General features: G+C 36.2%; 1 protein-coding gene across 2 annotated transcripts in view; it reads left to right on the forward strand.

Annotated features, from left to right (window-relative positions):
• Positions 1-23005, forward strand: part of CMTR1 (cap methyltransferase 1) — an 88439-nt gene that overhangs the window by 21040 nt on the left and 44394 nt on the right. For both annotated transcript variants that reach the window (XM_085888139.1, XM_085888140.1), the window contains exons 7-9: positions 18556-18628; positions 22200-22398; positions 22603-22721. In XM_085888139.1, the coding sequence (XP_085744265.1) occupies positions 18556-18628; positions 22200-22398; positions 22603-22721 (391 nt within the window). The remainder of the gene's footprint in view (positions 1-18555; positions 18629-22199; positions 22399-22602; positions 22722-23005) is intronic.

Consider the following 23005-nt stretch of genomic DNA (forward strand, 5'->3'; position numbering starts at 1 on the left):
GAAAAAAACCTCTTCTCTCTCAAAACTTGGTTTATTTATCAATCTCAAGCTTCTTTCCAAGATGTTGCGAATCTAATGTTTTGCCTGTTTCTAACATTTTCCATAGTCTTTCCAAATACAGCATTATTCATTAATTTATAAAAGTCCCCTTCAAATTTTACTTTTTGTATTTGCTCTCATATTTGTATTGAATTGAATATACTTTTTCACCCAAGGACTTTGTTTAAATTTTAAAACTCTATGAATTTTAGCTACTCTCAATCCTTCTCTCAAAAACTGTTTTAAGCTTCTCTGATGCAAAACATATCCCTCTTTTATCATAGAATGTTGTTAATAACTTTTCTTGTTGATTTACCTTTAATATTAAAACTTTTATGATAATCACTTAACCATTCTTTTCTTTGGAGTTTCTTTCTCACATGCAAAAGGAAGATCTTTATGCTTATTATGAAGATCACTCGGTACCTCAAATCAACTTCAAAATAATAACCTTCTTCTTCGTCATTCAATTCCTCTTGAGAAGAAATAACAATATTCATCAAAGCCTTTTCATAATCCTTTTCTTCCACCCACTCTAATTTACCATAAGGCAGAGATTGAGACATTGCCCATCCATACAAATTATTAGCATCAAAATACATCAAATAATTACTATCTTTTTCACTATCATAATTTGGAAGATATTTATTATTTGCTTTAGCATATCTTTTGAACATACTTGTGATATTCCACCTCTCTTGGACTTCTCAATCATCAAAAGCATATCCACATCACTGATTAAATCTATATCTTGTTTTGTCATTTTCAACATTGCACCTCCAAAGCTAAACCAGGAGCTGTGAAATAGTGGGCAGGATCTAATCCATAACAATTTTTATTATGACAGAGTGATCTAAAAGCTTCAAACACATCAGCTAACAATAAAACATCTGTTTTTAGATATAAATCGCGTGATATTCTCCAAGGTTCTTTATCTTAAATATTTTCCATATTTCTTGTGCGTGTTTATATTCCTTATCACTTATCTCTTCTTCATAAAGGTTATTATAGAAACTTTCTTTTGAAGGAAGTTGTGTTTTTTAAATCTCATAAATGAATCCATATAATCATAAGGATAAATTCTTACTTGTAAGAATTTTCTCTTTACTTTGAATTTCATTCCTTGTTTGAATTTCTCTCTCGTAAGAATTCCTTCTTTAATCAGAATTTCATCTTTAATCTGAATTTCCTCTTTAGTTCGAATTTTCTTTATAATTAGAATTTCATCTTCAGTTAGAATTTCTTCATTAATTAGAGTTTCTCTTTACTTTGAATTCTCTTTAATCTGAATTTCCTCTTTAGTGAGAATTTCCTCTTGGAAAGAATGAATTAAGATTTGGAAAAGAGTCCGTGGAGCTTAGATTTGATGCGAGGTAGGCTAGTGGTGTTCCCATAAACTTTGTAAGAATCTAAAAACCTAATACGAGTTAAAGGTTTTGTGAATATCATTTTTGAAAATGAAATATACTTTTGACTTGTGTTTGTTATAGCAGAAATATTCCCTGGTGTTTTTGAAAGTTCATTTATAAATAGATGTGTATCATAGTTGGCGCTGTTGTGAAGAAAGACTGGAATAAAAGAAGGTAATTTATAATTAAGATTACAACAGGAATGAGCGGGACCTCTATATTTACCAGTAAGATGACAATGGTCTCTAACTTTAGACTCCTTAATTTTCCCCTCACAAATATGACAGATATTGTTCATTCTAAATTCTAACTTTTCTTCTTTGGTTAATTTCATCGGTTCATTTGTTTCTTTCATTAATTTAGTGAGTCTTATACAATCCTTTTCTAATCGTTTTACAAACTCTTGTGAAGCATTTTTTCCACGATAATGTTCAAGTTTGTTATACTTTTCTCCAACAGATGATTTGATATAATAACAGAAACCACAAGGAATATGTTTTTGATATTTATTTGTATATGGTTCTTTTGGATTAGGAGAAGCAGTATTTATCTTTTTTAAGGATACATTCAAAATCAGCGATATCACAAATGGGTGCATGATAGATTTATTATAATCTTCAAAATAAATCTTTTCACCAGGTTTAGGCATTGTAATTACAGCTGATTTATGATTACTACAATATTTTGAATGTTGTTCTAATCTTTCTTTTGTATGAAATGAATTAAGACATCGCTTACAAGGATATATTTTGTTTGCTGTTCTGAATACCTGAGAAGAGATTAATCTTGATAAATTATTGATGTATGTGTAATGTGAATTCTTTCCAACACTAAAATATAAAAGGTCAATGTGTGTTTCTTCATTTTTATAGTTGTTTGAAATTTTTAATATTTGAACTTTGTTTGTATCCGTTAATCCATATACATTAATAGAAAGATTATTCTTTTCAAATTTAGAATATCTGTTAATGGCATTGGGAATTTAAAATCTTTAATGTCCAAGGTATTCTCATATTTCATATATTGTTTTACTCTTTCTGAATTACATTTTGGTGGATGTAAGTGAGCAAGAACAGACCAGAGAAAACATTTATTATCATTGTTCTTAATATTAACAACTGCCTTCTTTAGTTTTATTTCTTTGGTAATTCAATATAAGAAGAAGCTTTAAGAGGGTTTGATTTTAGAATGTGTATATCTAAAAAGATGATTTTTTTAATATTGAATCCACTTCCTACCACTGTATTATCAACATCCTCCTCTTGTCTTGATAGTTCTTCATAAACCCCACTATTCAAAAAATCTTGAAATGATGTTATAAAATGAAGATCTGTTCTCATATAAGGAGTTTGTTCTTCATCTTGTCTTTTCATATTCATTTTCACTCCCATATAAAACTTTAAAGTTTTCATTTCTTTTAATGTCTTTTTAATAAATTTTTCAACATCGGGTTTCACTATTTCAATTGATTCAGCTATTGAAAAATCCAATTGAAATTGAAAAATCCTTATTTTTATATGCCCTTTAAATGCCTCATCAGTGTTTTTAATATAATAGTCTCCCTTTACTTTAAACTCATTTTTCTTGTGTTTTTGTGATTGAAGATGTTGATTATAACTACTCTTCAAAACATCCTTTGAACAGATATCACAATGTTTTCTTTCCAACTCAAGAGGAGATATTTGATGAAATAGATTAAATGTGTGTTTGTTGGTTCGGAGGTGTTTTCTATAATGTTTATATTCGTGATTACAAACATCGCAGTACGTTGTATTCACCATATTTATAGAATAAAACTTTGCTTAAACTAAAATTTTCTTGATGAAAATTTCGCTTAATTTATAGGTGAATCTGTGCTTAAAAACATTTTATCCTCCAACTTTTTCACTTAATAAATACAATGTTTCAAGACACAAAAGACAAGTTTCAATCAATCTCTTCATCTGTTAAAGATACTGAGAAATATGTCAAGGATGTAAAATTGAACAAAGATAAATATAACAACTATTGGATAAAAACTATTATGGTAAATAATATGAGTTCTTCAATTTCCTTCAGTGGAAGGGCTTTTAGTATACCTGGTAGAACATCAATTAAAGTATCTCTAACAAAAGTTTCTCCTCTCCTTCTAGTAATATATTCAAAACTAGAAAAAGCAATGAAACAAGAAAAAGTATCAAAGAACAAAAACCTTATGGATGAAGCTTTAGAAAGAAAAGATAAGACCATCTGTAATATGCAAGGAGAAATTTGTATTTTTTTTCAACAACCCTAAAGATGTAAATCTTGATGAAATAAAGGATGTTAATATATCAGGTGAAATGACATTTCGCAAAATAGTAGGTAGCGATAATTTTAAACTTACCTTTAATATAGAAAATGTTGTCGATGAATCTGATAATGAAAAAAGTATATCGATATCGATGGTAATATACAACTGAAAGTATAGATGAATTTCAGTTTAAGTAAAGTTTTACTTTATAAATATGCTAGACTTTTCCTGATTCTCCATATGACAAATTTGAGAATTGTCCTGCGTGAAAGACGGGGATTAAAACACAGAGTCAAAAGCCTATAAACAATGTATATTCTGTGATTATCTTCTAATTAATGATAATAAAAAATATAAAAAGGAAAATAATTCTTTAGATTTACACCAAAAATGAATTACTTTACAAGATTGATTAGAGAAAATGAATGTAAAGTATGAGGATGATAACACACCTTCTCTTACAAGGGAAGAAACTGAACGATAAGAGAAATGTTCAAAGGATTGTTGTTGTATATTATTCATGGATGTAATTTTCAGGAAATATCAACACAAGATATTGTATAAATAAAATAATGGATTATCTTGAAATTAAACCTGAACTTAGGATAAAATATAGAGTTTCTAAAAAGCTAATAATAAATTAAATAACCTGTTTTTCAAATATATAAATGAATGATTTTTTACCTATTTGGGAAAATAAGATAAAATTTAACAACCATAAAAATCTCCCAAATTCATTAAGATGTCTCATAGTTGGTTCAAGTGGATGTGGAAAAACCTGCTTACTTTTAAAAATGCTCCTCACTCCCAACTTTTTAGATTATGACAATTTAATAATTTTCACAAAGTCGAGTTTTCAACCAGAGTATCAACTACTCTCACAAGGTTTTAATGCTGGTCTTCAAAAAGAAGATATAATCGGTTTATTTAAACGTCAAAAAAACCTAAATGATTATAACATTGAAGATATAATTCAACTATTTTGTGATACACAGAGATGTAAAAAGAAATCAAATCCTATAACTTGTATTCTTAGTGATAATACGGATGATATACCGTCTCCCCAAGATTTGGATAAATCAAAAAAGAACCTCAAGTTATCTTTGATGATTGTGTTAATGAGAGAAACCAAACGGTAATGGACAGCTACTACACAAGAGGGAGACATTCTTCTTGTAATTGTATTTATCTTAGTCAATCGTACTTTCAACTTCCTCGCTGCTCCATCAGAAACAATGCTAATACTTTTATTTTATTCAAGTTAAATTCAATAGATATCAATAATTTTTGGAGAGATAATTGTTCTACATTATGTAGTAAAAAGAAATTTGAGGATTATATGTAGAACAAGACTGAAAAAATATAAATATATTGTTGTGAAAAAAGATGAGATATTAAGGGATATATTTTTTGTTTTATAAACAATTACATATATAAATGACAACTATTATTATAAATCTTGTGGGTAAATCTGCTTCTGGAAAAACTTTCATAAATCAAGGTTCTTGTGTAGTACAAATGAGAATATTGTAAATTTACTTAAAACACCCCGTGATACGCATTGTATCAACAACAACTAGAGCAATAAGACCTGGAGAAGTAAAAGGTGAAGATTATCACTATATTTCAGTGGAGGAACATATGCGATTGAGGAATGAAGGACAAATATTTGAGGAGGTTTCTCTTGGTACAACAAAATATTCACATTGTAAGAGTGAGTTAAAGAAACTAAAATCTGGTGGTGTTGGGATATTAGAAACTAATCCAGAAGGAACGAGACAAATTATTAAATATCTGAGCGGAGGAAGATTTTATCATTCGGTTTTGATGTTGATGAAGAAACTCAACACAAACGTATGAAAAGCAGAGATGCAAGGATTAGTGAAGAAGAAATTACAACTCGCATTAATGTTAATAAAGAATTTGATGAAATATTTAAAGAAAAGGATTTATTTGAACACATCTACTTGAATGATGAAGAAAAGGAAAATTTCCCTGTTGATCTTTACAATTCATTAAATGATATTTTACAATAAATAAATGGATACAAAAGAAAGAGCAAGAAGATTTAAGGAACATCAAGAGTTGGTTTCAAAAGTTGTAAAACAACAGGAAGACATAAAGAAGAAACGCAGACAGAAACTAACGGGCGAAGAAGCATTTGAAAAACAAGAGAAATTTTTAAACCACTTTTAAAAACTTCCAAGAAAAATGAAAGATGTTTCCACAGTTCCCACAGTAGAATATACTCCCAGAAAGCTCCAAATGTTAAAAGATTTCAGTCAAATGACGGAGGAAGAATTAGAGCATATTGGAGAATTAGAACATGATGAAGGTTTATTTCAACAACTGGAAGAGATTAATCAACCCCCTGATTATATTGTGAATGCTGTTCAAAACAATGAATATTCAGCAGATTCAAAAACCAAAGCAGGACTCATTCCAACAGAACAACCAGCAATATTTCATCTTGTTCAAGAAAAGGTATTGATATTTAATGATGAATTAAGGTTCTTAAGTTCTGCTCAACCCCCTGTTTAACTAACTCCGAGATTAATGTTTCTTCTCACAAAAGATGGAAGACAAGGTTCAACTGTGAGGGATGAATCAAAGTATATTGATAAACCATTGGATATGGAAAATAATGATGATAGAGTATATATTGATTTGCTGAACACTCTAAATTATAAGGTTATTCTTTCTGGTAAAAGTAGGAAGAATGAGAAGGAGAAACACATTAATGAGGCTTTAAGTATCCTTGGTTCAGGTATTAGTTTTCTTCCAAATGACCCATCACAATTAGTTAATAGATTGTTATTGTTGTTAGGTAGTAAGAAGGCTGGAAATAACAATTGTTTTAATGAAGCATCAGCCATTTTAGACCAGTTGATGAACATAAAAAATAAATTAATAAATCTCAATATAAAGACATTTTATCTCATATTAAATAAGATGAGAAGCACAATCCTGAGTTTTAATTTCACAACAAGCGACTACACATCTTCATTCCCATACGCACTACAACTTGACCCAACAAAAGAATATGAGGCATCTTTATTGTCCATGGAGAGTTATAATACCTTATTTAATATAACCGAAAAAATGACAATTTTAGTTATAATCCGGGAAGTGGATACAAAACGATAACAGTCTCAATTCGAGCATACGAGATTTCTCAAATATCTTCCGAAATTGCTCGCCTTATGAAAGAACCGGTGATGAACCAAAAAATATTATTATAAACATTCAAAAACATACTTCAAAATCAACGACAAAGTTAAAAATAACTACAAGGTTGATTTCACAATTGATAATTCATTTAGAGAGTTATTAGGTTTCTCCTCAAAAAGATTGAAACTAATGGGACGTTTTACAGTGATAATGTCATTCAAATATCCTCAGGAATAAATTCGTGTTAATTCACTGTGATTTGATTGATGGTGCTTATAATGATGGATTAAAAACAAATACAATATTTTCATTCAGCGCATACTCAACCCCAATTGGTTATAAATTCAATATGGAGCCTAAAAATTTGGTTTATCTACTCTGTGTCAGGAAAACCATACACAGAGTAAATTTTAGGATAACCGATCAAGATAATCGTGTGATTTCTTTTAATGGAGAAGTTATATCCATCAGAATTCACCTACGTGAAGTTTTTCAATAAATAAATACGATGGTTATTGTGAGGAAGCACGAGTTGGGAAAATATAAAATAATTACAGGGGATGGGATGTTCCTTTCCCCGTACTACAAGGGTGAAGGTATGTATCTTGGTAGAGGATACTATAAACCTAAGAGACAAAGGGGTGTTGGACATCAATTTAGAGGAGATGGGATAATTGATACTCTCATGGGTATTGGTTCAACTATTCTTAAACATAAAGACCTAATTGGTTCAACTGCTTCTGCTATGGGAAATGTAGCAGGTGCTGTAAAGAGTATAAAAGATGCTCAGAAAGAATCTCATAAATTACAAGCAATAAAAGAAATTAAGAAAGGTAAAACTCAGTTGTCCCCCCAAGAACGACAGAAAATAATTCAAATACTTGGATCAGGGTTTCAAAAGTTTTAACATCTTTTTCCTAAATAAATACAAGTATGGAAGCAATTGATAGTATCTATGATTTGGATGATACTATTATTATCTCAAACTCCACTAAAAAAGAAGATTACTTCAAGGTAAATGCAATAACTGGAACAGACTGGAATACAAATGGTACAAAAAGTTTTGAAATAAATAATCAACAAACCTATTTGAATCTCTCCGAAAGCTTCTTGTTGTGTAAATTTAAATTCACTAAGAATGGGAATAATAACACAAACGCTACACTTGTAAATGATTTCTTCTGAAAAATGTTTGATAGTGTGCGATTGTATATTGGAACACAAGAAGTTGAAGCGGTTGATTATGTCTCTGCTGTATCTGAAATGATGAAATTTACACTCTATACATTCAGTGATAGAATGGGAAAGGGGTCTGTCGAAGGTTTTATTCCTGATATGTCAACGGGAACAAACACAGACCCTGGATATATTCAAAGGAAAGGAATGTATAATGATGATACAAAAGCAGAAAATAGTTTTACTGTGGCAGTTCCTCTTAAAGGTATATTTGGATTTTGTGATTATGATAAAGTTCTGTATGGTCTTAAAATTAGATTTCAACTACAAAGGAATGATAATGAAAATAGATTGCTTTTTGGTGTTGGTAATGCTTTTAGTGATCAGAATAAATTTGTAATTGAGGAGATGAGTTGGTATATCAGTGAATATACTCCTAATCTTAAAACAGAAGAGATGTTGAATCGAAGACTTAACTCAAAGAAACCACTCAGTGTATCATACCTCAAAAGAAGATGTCAACACGTTAAACTCAATCAAACTACTTACACGTGGAATTTGGGTGTTCTGGAAGGAAAGCCACTTATATCTGTGGATGATTTTTAAAAAGCCAGATGGTGATACTGCGACTGATAAGAATAATGCATTGAGTGATAATGCTAAGGTGAAACAACTTCGCTTTCTAGATGGAACATTTTATCCACGAGATAGATTGGAAATTAATTGGGAAAAAATGATTTTGCTGAAGCATACAAGTCTTACCAAAAGGTGTGTGAAAGTAATGGAAATAAAGAACCTATTTTAGATATGACAGCATTTAAAAGTTTGTATACAATCTATACGTTTGACCTGAGCGCTCAAAAAGAAACTATAAAGTCTAATCGAGTGGATACTTCCCTATACATTGAAAGAGGAGAGAGTGAAGAAGTTGATACATATTGTTTGCTTTTGGAAGAAACAGAATTGCAGATTAATACAGATAATGGTGTGATGATTAGTCTCACATAATTTTTTGTTAAATAAATGAGTGGCAAAGTACCAACTGGGGTATATGTTAATCAAATCAATCTTCATAAACTATCATCTTGTGTTCAAAATCAAAAAGCCTTGTACGATTAACGTTAATACAATTCAGAGAAAAGGAGCAGTAAGAATTGATGTTTTGCTCACAAGAGAACAGGTTAAAATCTTGAATGACACTGGCTCACTTAAAATTAAAATGACAAAACCAATGTTGAAAAAATATTCAATAAGAGAGACGAGTGGAGGATTTCTCCCATTTCTAATTCCTTTATTTGTTGGTTTAAGTGCGGTTGGAGCATTGACGGGTGGTATTTCAACAGCGGTCAAAACTGCCAACGAAAGGAAGGCTCAACTCCAGGCTCAAAAAGAATTGGAAAGACATAACAAAGAGTTGGAGAAACAAATTAGTGGAAGTGGTGTAATTGTAGATTTTGCTGAAAAACTTGAAGGTCTGCCTGATAAAGCGAGATTGTTAGTTGGAGATATGCTTTCTTCTATAGCACAAGCAGGTGTAAAATTAACGAAAAGAGGTAATGGATTATATCTTTCTAATAAATAAATGAGCATTGATGAGTGGTTGAAAGAATTTGGAAAGAATACAACATCAAATTTACAACTTGCCAAATATTGTAAGAAATTAAAATTCATAATGTGGTTATTTGTATGAGAGATGAATTAACAAATGTGTCGAAACATACAAAGAATATTATTATGAACTTAGAAGATAATGATGGGAACGGTTCTCATTGGGTTTGTATTTTTAATAGTCAAGACAAATATTATTTTGATAGTTTTGGTCTTCCACCACCTGTTGAAGTCATAAAATTCTTACAGAATGGTGTTTATCAAACATTTCAAGTCCAAGAATTAAATTCCAAGTGTTGTGGTCAATTATGTCTATATGTGTTATTTCAACTCAACAAAATAAAAAATTTTATGATATTATTTTTAATCTAATATAAATGACTTATGTTGGTAAAGATGGTTCTATCTTTGGTGTATCTCAAGAACTGGATATTGATTTATCAAATTATTACACAAAGGCACAGGCTGAACGACATAAATATAATATAAACAAAAATATTAACATGAAAAATGCTTATAAATTAAAAATTATCCAAGCCCGACTGACGCGAATGACTTGGTGAGATTAAGCGATTTATCACAATATATATACTTAAATAAAACGGCTGTGTATTCTAAAGATACAGAAGTGTTGATATTATCTCCAGGTCATACAGAATTCACAGTTCGAATTAAAATAAATTTTTATAAAGAAGGGCTTATCGCTTGTATGAGAATAGAACAATGGGGGTATGATATGAATGATTTAGGGTATAATTGGTCATTTAAAATTAACCTCGAAGACCTGAACAATTAAATCAGTCTCGTAAGGAAGAATATTATCCACTTGGTATCGAGAATGAGTTTTGTGGAGCCAATGATTAGAAAACAACAAATAAAAGAATTTAATAAGGGTAAATATAATAATGGTTTTGCCCTTGTTTATCTCATGAAAACAGAAAAAACAGGATTATATATAATAAGTAAGGAAATACAAAATGATTTAACTATGGGAAGATGGGGAGGTGTTTCTTGCCATAATATTATTCTAACATATATTTCTAATACATAAATGACAGCAAGAAGGCTTCAAGAAAATTATCATTTCTGTGTTCAAGCATACCTTCAAGAAAAGGGTATTCGGTATTTTAATAAATATGTTCTACAACATAAGAATGAGGTATTTTCAATAAAAGATTGGCATTATGCTGATGTTGATAAACCGACAACTTTAGATTTAATTAGAATGTTAAATAATGAAAAAATTATAAGGTTAAGAAAAGGTAAGGCTCTTTTAGAAATTCAAAAGAAATTTTATTGGTTTCCTGTTGTAAAAAAAATTATTTTGGATATAGGAATAACAAGAAATCCTGATGAATATATGTATAATATTCTATGGGGTGTAAACGATTCAAGGATAGTAAGGGATGAGGAAGGAGTTGAAGAAGAGAGGGAAGAGGAGGAAAAGGAGAAGGAGGAGAGAGAGAATAGAGAGAGGGAGGAAAGAGAGAGAATGAATAAATATCAAAATATGGAAACCAGTGAGATTCAAAAAAGAATAGAGGTATTAAAGAAATTAACTTATCTCACCAGGGAGGAATACAAAGAATTAAAAAGTCTATTTGCAATACTTTCGACAAGACTATCGACATCGAGAAGACATGTATTTTAATTCAAGTTTTTTCTTAAATAAATGGAGGAGAGAGTGAAGGCATTTCTAAGGATTCTTTATGTTTTAAAAATTAAGATTCAAATGTGCATGTTGGAAACTAAAAAGGTTTTTGCACTCTGCAGAAATTTTTCTCATAAATAAATGAGTTATTGTCTCAAATGTAAAAAGAAAACTAATACTAAAAATATTTCATATATTAAAAGTAAAAATAACAGGGTTATACAAAAAGGTATATGTTCGGTGTGTGGTTCAAAAAAATCAATTTATCTCCAAACACAAACTCGGAGGAGATATACAAAAGTTTTTATCAGGAAGTAAATTTACAACTACTGGAATACCAGGGGAATTACATCTTCCAGGTTATTCTTTCTGTGGTCCAGGCACAAACTTAGATAAAAGATTAGATGAGGCAGACAATCCTAAATCCTGGAGTAAACCAATCAATAGAGTTGATGAAGTGTGCATGAGACACGATATTGATTATGGGAATACCACAACGTTGGAAGAAAAGCATGAAGCCGATAGAGAAATGTTGTATAATTTGTCTCTGATACAAAATCCAACCTTGAGAGAAAAAGTTGATAGGTTCATCGTGAAGAAGATGATTAGTGCTAAATTGAAACTTGGACTTGGAAATTCAAAAACTTATAGGCTCTAATGATGCCATTAAGACTGAAGAGCAATTAGCTGATGAATTACATAAACCAATATTCACAAAGTTTCAGAGAAGGAAAGTTTATTCCAAGGAAGTTGATTATATCTGGTCTGCTGATTTGATTGAACTCAATAATGATAAGGGGTACAAGTATGCTTTTAACCGTTATTGATTTGAGGAGTAGATATGCGTGGGTTGTCCCTTTAAAAAACAAAACAGGTAATACTCTTATGTTAGCTTTTCAACAGATATTTAATAAAAAGTAAGAGAAAACCTAAGAAATTGTGGACTGATGAGGGTAGAGAGTTTTATAACAAGACATTTATGAATTTTCTAAAAAATAACAGTATTACATTATACAGTACCTTTAATGAAGGGAAGGCAGTTGTTGTTGAACGTTTTAATCGTACCTTTAAAAGAGAGACTATATAAAAATTCACACAACTCGGTTCACAACAATGGTCATCTTTTATTCAGGATATTGTGGATAAGTATAATGACACGATTCACACGTCAACGAATATGAAGCCATCAGAAACATTTACAAAATTAAAATATGAAAAAGAGATTAATGTCAGAAAACCTAAGTTCAAAGTTGGTGATATCGTAAGAATATATAGGTGGAAATCTCATTTTGAAAAGGGTTTTACTGAACGATGGACGAAAGAACTTTTTAAAATTGTTGATGTAATAGATACAGTTCCTTGGACTTATAAAATATATGATTTGGAAGGGGAAGAGATTTTAGGTTCATTTTATTCACAGGAATTACAAAAGACAAAACTAAGCAGATAATACACCTTTGTGGGCACTCGAGGGTCAAGTCCGAGGTGTATAACAGTATATAATGTGTGTCAAGGGGGACGTTCTTAGATCTGTGAACCCTAAACACAGAATCCTCAACTGAATAGTCAAGGCTTAACTTTTGTTTGTTGATGTGTATGTGTGTGTGTGTCCCAACCCTCACATTCAAAATCTCAACCCCAACCCTCACATTCAAAATCTCAACCCCAACTCAATCCTCGCCCAACACAATGTCTTTTTCAAAATGAGATTTCCACCTATATATATATATTTTTACGTTTTTTTTTCTTCTTCCAATTCTGTCTTTTAAGGCTTTCAGGTTTGATGACGTAGAAAGGGGGAGTAAGCCTGCACTTTCTTCCCAGAACTTTCTTGATCTTGCTCCCATCAAGCACCATCCGACAAAGAACTACATCGATAGGTTTAGATCCCAAAGAGTGATAGCAACTCCAAAAGTCTCCAAAATATAAATAAATAAAATAATAATAATAATAAATAAATAAATAAATAAATAAAAGCCCCCAAAAAAGTTTCAAGTGTCCAACATAAACCCAACTTTCCAAGTCTTCAAGGTATAACCACATTCCTGTTGAGTTTCCAAGATATGTATCACATTGTGAGTTATCAATCCAGAACCCACATTTCAAGTATTCAAAGTAAAACCAACTTACAAAGTCTCTTAAGGATAACTCATTTACTGATTTTTTTCAAAATTTGTGAGTCTCCAAGGTAGGCCCCATATTTAGAACCATCTTGGCAGAACCCTTTTCCTGAGTCTCCAAGGTAGTTATTTAAACCATCAAGGCAGAACTCATTTACTGATTTTTTCAAAATTTGTGAGTCTCCAAGGTAAAACTTGTATTCTGGCTCATCAAGGTATAACTTGTTCAGTGGATATTGTCTTGATAACTCACAATGAGTACTATTGCTGTAAAACTCTTTTTCAGGATTTTGCTGGTCTCCAAGGTATAACTCTTTGGTTGGGTCATCAAGGATCTAACTCGTTCTGTGGGTCTTGGTCGCCTCATAAGGTCTTCAACCAAACCAACAATTTGGCCCCAAGTTGTGGCAAAATCGGTATTTTCATATTTCATTGCAGATACAATTTCCTGTGAGAGAAAATAATAATGTATTAATTAAGTTATTTAATTATTAAATGAGTATGCTTCAATCAAAGTTTGAAAATAGGAAAATAAAAAATCTTACCTCAATAGATAAGAGGTTTGAATCTAGTTCATCAACTTGAAGGTTTAGTTCCATACAAGACAGAGAGTTCCAAGGAACACCAAAGTCATCCCACTCAAGGTCTTCAACCAAGCCAACAATTTCCCCCCAAGCTGAAGCAAAAGCAGTATTTTTATTTTCAGATTTGACACAATTTCCTGTGAGAGAAAATAATAATGTATTAATTAAGTTATTTAATTATTAAATGAGTATGCTTCAATCAAAGTTTGAAAATAGGAAAATAAAAAATCTTACCTCAATAGATAAGAGGTTTGAATCCAGTTCATCAACTTGAAGGTTTAGTTCCATAGAAGACAGAGAGTTCGAGACAAGCACACAAAACACCATTGCCAGCAAAAACAAATGTTTAAAATGGAGCCTGGGTTTGAAGCTTTTATAGAGAAAGACTGGTGGGTGTGGTTTCCTTTGAAATTCTGGGCAAGCCTAGGCAAGCCTTCATTGGGAAATTTTTCAAAACCATAACATCCTGTAATTTTCTAGTGATTTCTTTGTGAGTCAGAGATGAACTGGAAATGATGTAAGAGTGGGTGGGGCTTAGCAAAAGTAGGCGGAGCTTAGGAAAAGTGGGCGTGGCTTAGAAAAAATACCTTATGAAAAGTGGGCGGAGCTTAGCAAAAGTGGGCGGGGCTTAGCAAAAGTGGGCGGGGCTTAACAAAAAATAACCTGTGGCTCAGGAGGTGGTCAAACAAGAGCATTAAGAGAAGTTTATCATTTCGTAATGGCACAAAAGGGGTATCTTCAAAAATATAAAGATTCAAATGTTTTGTTTGTCAATATTTTAGATGGGGATTATTGTGCAAAGAAAATTAAACTATTGAAGGAATTTGAGAATGAACAAATCTTTATAGGTTCAATGAGTGAGCTGTTCAACCCCCAGGTGTTCAATTCAATGAGGTTCAACCTCCAAGTTAAAAGGGGAGACAAATAAATATACCTTGGGATAAAAAGGGGATTTATTTTTAGGGAAAAAAAATATAAATCGCTGAAAATCCCCCATTCATTTACATGGGGAAAAGTGAGCCAGAATCAGTATTCTTACCCTACTATTATATTATATTATAACCGCACTGGAAATCGAAGTGTCAACATCACCGTCATGTCGAAGAAAAAAAAAGAAAAGAAAAAAAAACATGGAATCTGGAACACTGACGCAAAACATTACATCGAGGTGTTTCGACTTATGAGTAACTTACAAGTAAAGTGTGTCGACGTGTGTCAACGATTGCGTAACGCGCCTACAACACGTTACTCATAGGTTAGAAATAAGTTTCGGGTATGCTAAACATTACCTCGACGTGTTTCGAATTGAGTAACTTTCAAGTAACGTGTGTCGACGTGTGTCAATGATCGCGTAACGTGCCTACAACTTATGGCCAGTGTATGCGGAACGTGTGAGTCATACGCTGGCATACGTCGAAAAATTTTAAGCATGTTAAAATTTGTCGACGAGCTCGGCGTACTACGACGTATGCCAGCGTGCTTCAGCGTGCTCTTAACGTATACAAAACTTACCCGTAACGTATTCGACGTGTGCCAGCATTTTAGACAAATTTTTCATACGTCGGCATACGCTGGCTAAATCGTCAAGGTGTGACAGCGGCTTAAATGGAGTTCTTTAATCCGCTCTTCCTGTCCAGGCTGGAGTTCCTCAAGGCAGCATTCTGGGCCCTACTGTTCTTTTTCTGGTTTTCATCAATGATGTCTCCTAGTCTCTGGAAAATCCTCTTTATCTCTTTGCTGATGACTCCACTCTCTGCCGTACCATCTGTCATCCCTCAGACCAGCAAGCAGCAGCTTCTTCGCGCTCTGCAGATTTGGGTAAAATCACAAACTCGTCCAACACGTGCAACATGTCTTTCAATCCTGACAAATCTCACACTCTCACTATGCCTCTCCGAAAGGACCGTTTCGACCCCCCCCCCCACCCCAATCTACTGTCTCAACAATCCTCTGGAAGAATTTCCTTTCATTCAAGCTTCTGTGTCTCACTATTCGCCATGATCTTTCCTGGGAAAGCCACATCTCCAACCTGGCCTCCAAAGTCAGTCGCCGACTGGGAATCTTCCATCGTGCAAAGTCCTTCCTCGGTCCACCTGAGCTCCTGACCACATACAAAGTTTTCGTCCGCAGCCTAATGTAGTACTTCTCCCCCCCCTTGGGGGTGGTGCTCCTGCCTCTCACCTTTCTCGGCTTCACGCTGTGGAAACCAAGGCATTTAGGATCATTGGTGTCTCCTGCAATGAGGCTGAGTCTTCGGTCCTGTCACTCTCTCACCACAGGCCAGTTGGTGGTCTTTCTGTCTCCCCCCCCCGCCTCTGTCTGCGGTATGTCCCAACCATATTTCCGCAAGGCGCTCAAGTTCTGCCAGCAACGCCCTTCTGGTAAAACTACCAAAATCATGAATCACTGCTCACCTTCACTCTTTTATTTCTCTTTTTTCCCACCTTTGGAATAAACTCCCACACTCTCTTCAATCCCATTCTTCCCTCCAGCCCCTCAAAACAACTGTTCACCACCTCCTCTTATCTTCCCCCATCTAAAAGCTCGATCTTTTCTACCCCCATTAATCCACCCCAAACCCACCTCCTTCAAATTCCCTGCTTTCCTTCCTGAAAGTCCCTGTAATGTCCATCTTGTGTACCCCGTGTTCTCCACCCCATCCCTCTCCCTTCCACAAATCTGCTAATATCTCTGTTCCCCATTGTTTTGTCCTTCCCTCTCCCACCCCTCTTGTCTCATGCCCCCCTTGCTGTGCTTTGTGTGTTTGCTCTCATACGGGCCTTGACAAGGTATACAAAAATATAAAATAAAATAAAAGACCTTCTGCTTGAGTGGTCACTCCTATCGTGAATATTTTGTCTCAATCCGACAAGCAGTTGCGAAGAAAAATACCAAAGTTCTGTGCTGACAAAGAAACAGTCAAACGGACCCAAATGCAATTCCCTTTCCTCTGGCGAGGGTAAATATTGTGGAAATGTTGACTCTACCCTCCCCTTCAAACCTTCTTGCAAATGTAATTCATAGATGTGTAAAAATCTCTTGCATTTGACACACTTTTTGGCTGGATAACCAGGGCTCTAACTTGCAGTTAGTTTTTGCCATGTAATCTTCGACCTCAGTGGCGCATGTTCGAGTTCAATTAATTTTTCCCCGAGTACCCTGATTGGCTGCTCAATGTCATTTATTTTCACAGTTCGAAGGGTAATTTTGGACTCTCAGGGTTGAGAAATCGGAGGTCATCACATCCTAATGCCTGGTGTTGGCTTAATGGCTCGGGTGGTGGGCTTCGGATCCTCGGATCCTGTTTTCAAATCCCACCTGCTGTTGAATTAATACCAGGTGGGGTTGACTCAGTCTGTCATCCTTCTGAGGTCGGCAAAATGAATACCAAGTTGCTGGTGTACTGCAGTGGAGTGGCAACCTCTCCAGGAATGTGCCCATTAGCCCAGGAGACTGCTTAAGGCAGCACCAGTGCTCTGCACAGAGTATGGTCCCAATGGATGGATGGATAACATCCTTTTTGATCTGTTTTTTTCTTGATGTCAAAAAAGGGTATTTGTTTTTCTGTTACATGCTGAGTCTTACTGGGTTAAAAAAATTGCATAGTGAGTTGAGGCTCTTGGACATAACAGAATAAAAAGAACTGTGGGAATTTAGGGGGACACCAGCAGCAGGGTAGAGGAACAAGATAGAAGGAGAGAGAAAACTGGGGAAGAATAAAAAATGGAGCAAAAAATAAAAACTGAAGAGGAGGGTTATGGAGCGGTGGAAACCCGATAACCTGGAAACACAGAAAGGGGTAGGCTTTGGGGAGGGTTAATGAGGGTAAATATATCATGGGTACAGATGGGGGTTGCCTTGAGGTAGTGGTGAACAACTGTCTTGAAAGAGATAAAACCCACTGACTGGTTCCTTTCACGAGATCAAAAAATGATCAACATTTTTGTCCCCCCCCCACCCCTCCAACAAGATCGGAGATGGGGGACATCAAAATGAGTTCCATCCGACCGACGAACCGATCATCTGTCCATGTACTTTTGTGTGCACGATATTTCAAAAACTGTTGAACATTTAGCTTTCATATAACAGACATCTATTCGTCATGACGTTGTCTCAACCTAATTAGATTGCGTCGGTGATTTGCTGAATTATGTTACCATGGCAATCATTTCGGTAACTTTGCTTGTGTATGCGATATTTCAAAAACCATTCAATATTTAGCTTTTATATTACACAAATCTATTCCTCATACCACCCAAAATGTGGGGGACCTAGAGTATCAGCTCCTTGTTTTAGTTGGACTGTTGCTTTCCTTTTTTTTTAACCCCTCTACCCCCCACTACCCACCCCTCTGAAACTTCTGCTGTTGGTGGTATTTTAAGAAAGTGACCAGAAGTATTGCAAGGTGCATCATGATAAATCATATCATGCCCTGATGAGATCATTATTAAGGTAGAATCCTAACTTGTAAAACAATATGGGCACAGTGAACAACAGAGAAACATTATTCTGTAATATTTTGCAGGGCTGCAATGAAGATGGCAAACATGGATGCAGTGTTTGACTTCATGTTCACAAAACCAAAGAATGAAAAAGGGGTAAGAATCCAGTTGTAGACATTTGGGGGAAAGGGTTTGAGAAATTGTGTTTTGGGTTCAGGTTAAAATTTAATGAGGCAGGTCACAAAACTAACATGAAGTGATGTCAGAAAAGGTGATGTTGTAAAAGTGGCATGATGGCATTAAACAGGTTTGCAAAAGTGACTGGACAAAACCAAAGAATGTGCAAGTTCAAATCAAGTTGGCAATTTGTCATTGCAGGAAGTGCCTTTCACAAACACAAAATTTCATGTCAATTGGCACAACTGAACGGATCAATTATTCATCCCACCTAATAAACCTTTCAGATGCACTTTTACAGTCATCTTCTGTAATAGTGTGTGTGTGTGTGTGTGTGTGTGTGTGTGTGTGTGTGTGTGTGTGTGTGTGTGTGTGTTATGTGTGTGTGTGTGTGTGTGTGTGTGTGTGTGTCTGTGTGTGTGTGTGTGTGTGTGTGTGTGTGTGTGTGTGTGTGCTTGTGCGTGCACGTGTGTATATCTCCTCCATAACTCCAAAACTATGAAACCTCGCAGCCTCAAACTCTGCAAGCATACGAAGGGAACTCCAAGAGAGTGCATGAATGAAAACTGGGTGGTTGGGTTAATTTAAACACCCACTTTGAAGATAATTAACAGCCTTGTTTAATTATCCTTTATCAAGGCTTCATCTTTGGTCAGCCCCTTTGTCAGCCCACTCTCCCTTGCTGGGGCCTCAATTCACCATTTTTTTGGCCTGCTCAACAATGCTTGACTTCACTTCACTTTCCTCGCTGATATCATTGAATGCCCGATCTTTATACCTACAAATTGCTTGATACATTCCAATGCTTATAAACGCCCGGAGACGCCAGTGTTTGTGCCTTTATTTAATTTCCGCATATTTGTGTGTTCCCCACATACTTCCTGGTAATGCCCCGGTACGCTGCCTTCCCTTCCCTTCCCCTCACACTGTCTTCCATTCCCCTCCCCTCATGCTGCCTTCCTTTTCCAACTCACGCTGTCTTGCCTTTCCAGCTCATGCTGCCTTCCACTTCCCGAACACTGCCTTTCCCTCTCCAATGCTGCCTTCCCCTCCCACTCGCTGCCTTCCAAACCCTTCCACTTTCTCACACTGCCTTCCCAACCCTTCCCTCCCTTCACACTGCCTTCCCAACCCTTCCCTCCCTGCACACTGCCTTCCCAACCCTTAACCTCCTCTCACACTGCCTTCCCCTCGCCCACCCCTCCTCTCTCCCCCATCCTTCTTGCTCCCATCCCCTCCCCGAGTGTATGGCAACGTGTGGTGATGCGTCGCTTTCCCCCCTTTCTCGATCTCCCCAACTCCATTCCTAGCTCCCCCGCCCTTCCTCACCCTCTCCTTGCTCCCTTCCTCACCCTCTCCTTGCTTCCTCCTCGCTCTCCCCTTCCCCGCTCTCTCCCACCCCTCGCTCTCCACCCTTACGCGCTCTCCACCCTTCTCCGCTCTCCGCCCTTCCTCACTCTCTCCCACCCCTCGCTCTCTGCCCTTCCTCGCTCTCCACCCTTCCTCGCCCTCCACCCTTCCTCGCTGTCCTCTCTCTCCCCCCTTATTTCTCCCCCCTCCTCTCCCTACCCCCTTATTTCACCTCCCCTCCTCTCCCTCATCTCTCTCTTCCCTCCTCTCTCTTCCTCGTCTCTCTCTTCCATCCTCTCTCTCCCTCTTCACCCCTCCTCATCCTCCTCTTCCCCTCCCCATCCATCTCCCCCATGAACCCCTCTCCCACTCCCTCCTCACTCCCCCTCCCTCGCCTCACCTCGCTCACACTCCCTCCTCCCTATTCCTCCTCCCTCCTCCTCCTCCCACTCTCTCCTCGCCCTCCTCTCCTTCCCCTCTCTCCTCATCCTCCTCTCCCTCCCCTCTCTCCTCACCCTCCTCTCCCTCACCTCTCTCCTCACCCTCCTCTCCCTCCCTCTCTCTCTCTCTCTCTCTCTCTCTCTCTCTCTCTCTCTCTCTCTCTCTCTCTCTCTCTCTCTCTCTTTCTCTCTCTCTCTCTCTCTCTCTCTCTCTCTCTCTCTCTCTCTCTCTCTCTCTCTCTCTCTCTCTCTCTCTCTCTCTCTCTCTCTCTCTCTCTCTCTCTCTCCCCCCTCCCTTCCTTCTCTCTCCCTTCCCATCTTAGTATTCCTGATTCCCATCAGCGACGCGACAGGTGGTATTTGCTCGTCTATAATAATAAAAGAGAAAGTGTGTGTGTGTGTGTGTGTGTGTGTGTGTGTGTGTGTGTGTGTGTGTGTGTGTGTGTGTGTGTGTGTGTGTGTGTGTGTGTGTGTGTGTGTGTGTGTGTGTGTGTGCGCGCGCGCTCCATAACTCCAAAACCATGATCCTAGCGGCCCAAAATTTTGCATGCATATGAAGGGAACACCAAAAGAGTGCAGGAATGAAAACTGGTTTTTTGGGTAAATTTAAACACCCCTTTTGAAGATAATTTAGGGGTGCTCATCATCAAAAACCAAAACAGCCTTACCAAAATGGTGACACGCCATCTTGGTCAGCCTATTGTCACCTCACAGGGTCTTAAGCCGCCATTTTGTTTTGGCCTACTCAACAATGCCTTCACTTGGGACAGGCTGCACCATTTTCTGTCCGATAAAGTGCTCAAATTTTGTTTTTTTTACACTTTCCTCGCTCATATTATCGAATGCCTAATCTTCGTTCCTCCGAATCGCTGTATACATTGCTTTTGTAGGTGCTATAGTTTTCTAATTTGGAGGTTGAAGCAATGTGATTTTTCCATCCTCCTTTGCATTATTTTATGCAATGTTTCTCGACTCTTCTGAGCTCCCATGGTTAATCGTGCCGAAAATTTATAGGATCACATTTTTCTTACCACGATGCATATTACTAGGGGTTTTAAACTCATAATTCATAACTTATAAACACACGAGCCACCACCTGTGGCCAGATGGAATAGCAGAAGAATAATTGTTTGAGAGGGCAGAAATGTATTCATGATTGTGTACATATTACATTAGCAATGGGGAATGGGTTTTCTACAATTTTGAATGGTGGTCATTACGAGCCAGTGGACAAATGACCACAGAAATGTAATTTGAACCTCGCTGTCCAGGCACAAGGACCTGTGTATTCAGAAGGGCATTCTAAATGTGCCATCCTAATGCAAGAAGGTTAAATGGGGAACAAATATAAATTTAATTAAAAATAGGAAAGAATTATGTTCGTTGAGCAGTGGGGGGGGGATTAAGGAGTAAGGAGAGAAAAAGAAAAGCGGGTTTGAAGGAGTTATAAGGAAGGGGGTCATTCGAGGGGCATGCATGTGTCATACAGGGATGGGAGGAGTGTAATGGAGGTGAGAGGCCTGACTCTACCGCTCTGTACCTTGTACAATTACACCTCTCATTTGCAAATTATGACACACAACAGTGTAGAGAAACCAGTAATGTGGCTGACTTGAACTCTTATCCCTTAAGTCATTGTCTCTGATACCATCAAGTTAAAATCCAAACCAGTGTGTGAAGATCCTGATTTATGAAGGTTACAGTCTCATTCCTGCTCATCGTTTGGTTGTTTGTTTGTTTGTTTTTCTTATATGGAGCAGGAGGAACTGGCTCCAGATCAAGGAAAAGAGCCACTCTACTTTGGGGATGTATGCGCCGGGCCAGGGGGCTTCTCGGAATATGTCTTGTGGCGCCGTCGCTGGCATGCCAAGGGTTTTGGTTTAACACTGCGTGGACCAAATGACTTTAAGCTTGAAGATTTCTTTGCTGCACCAAGTGAAATGTTTGAGCCGTTTTATGGTGAGTTTCTTTCTGCCTTCATCAGCTCACCTTTTACTCATATTTTCTCACGTTTACAACTTACCTTCGTATCATGATGTTTTGCACAATTGTGGTCAATGAATTGTTCAACGTGGTGTCAATAAGTAACCACTTTTTCTGGCTTTGTTTATTGGGTCTGGTGTGGCTGACATGCGGTGTGGCCTGGTATGATGTGGTGTGCAGGGGTGGGAGGTGTGGATGGGGATGGTGATGTTACAAAACCGGAGAACTTGCGCGAATTCCAAAAGTTTGTTTCCGATGGAACTGATGGACGAGGACTGCACTTTATCATGGCAGATGGGGTACGATTGCCACTTCGTTTTTAACATCGCATATTTGTGCAAAGGGAAATGTAAAAGAGTCAGTAATAAACACAGTAAATAAGTAAGTCGTACTATTTGAATTTTGATGCATAAAGCTCTAGCTCATAGCTGCTATGGTTTTATTATTTATTGTCAAGCTCCTGCTTTTCCATCTGACCCAAAGACCAGTCCATGTTGTAATCAGAAAAGTTTTGCCCATCATATGGAGATGCAGACTTGATAAAAGTCACAAGATGGCAGTGAGTTATAAGGCTTTGCACAGT

The sequence above is a fragment of the Eptatretus burgeri genome, chromosome 7 (assembly GCF_056783735.1).
Source record: "Eptatretus burgeri isolate ZD-2024b chromosome 7, Ebu_testis_v1, whole genome shotgun sequence".
In the NCBI taxonomy this organism is placed as follows: Eukaryota; Metazoa; Chordata; class Myxini; order Myxiniformes; family Myxinidae; genus Eptatretus; species Eptatretus burgeri.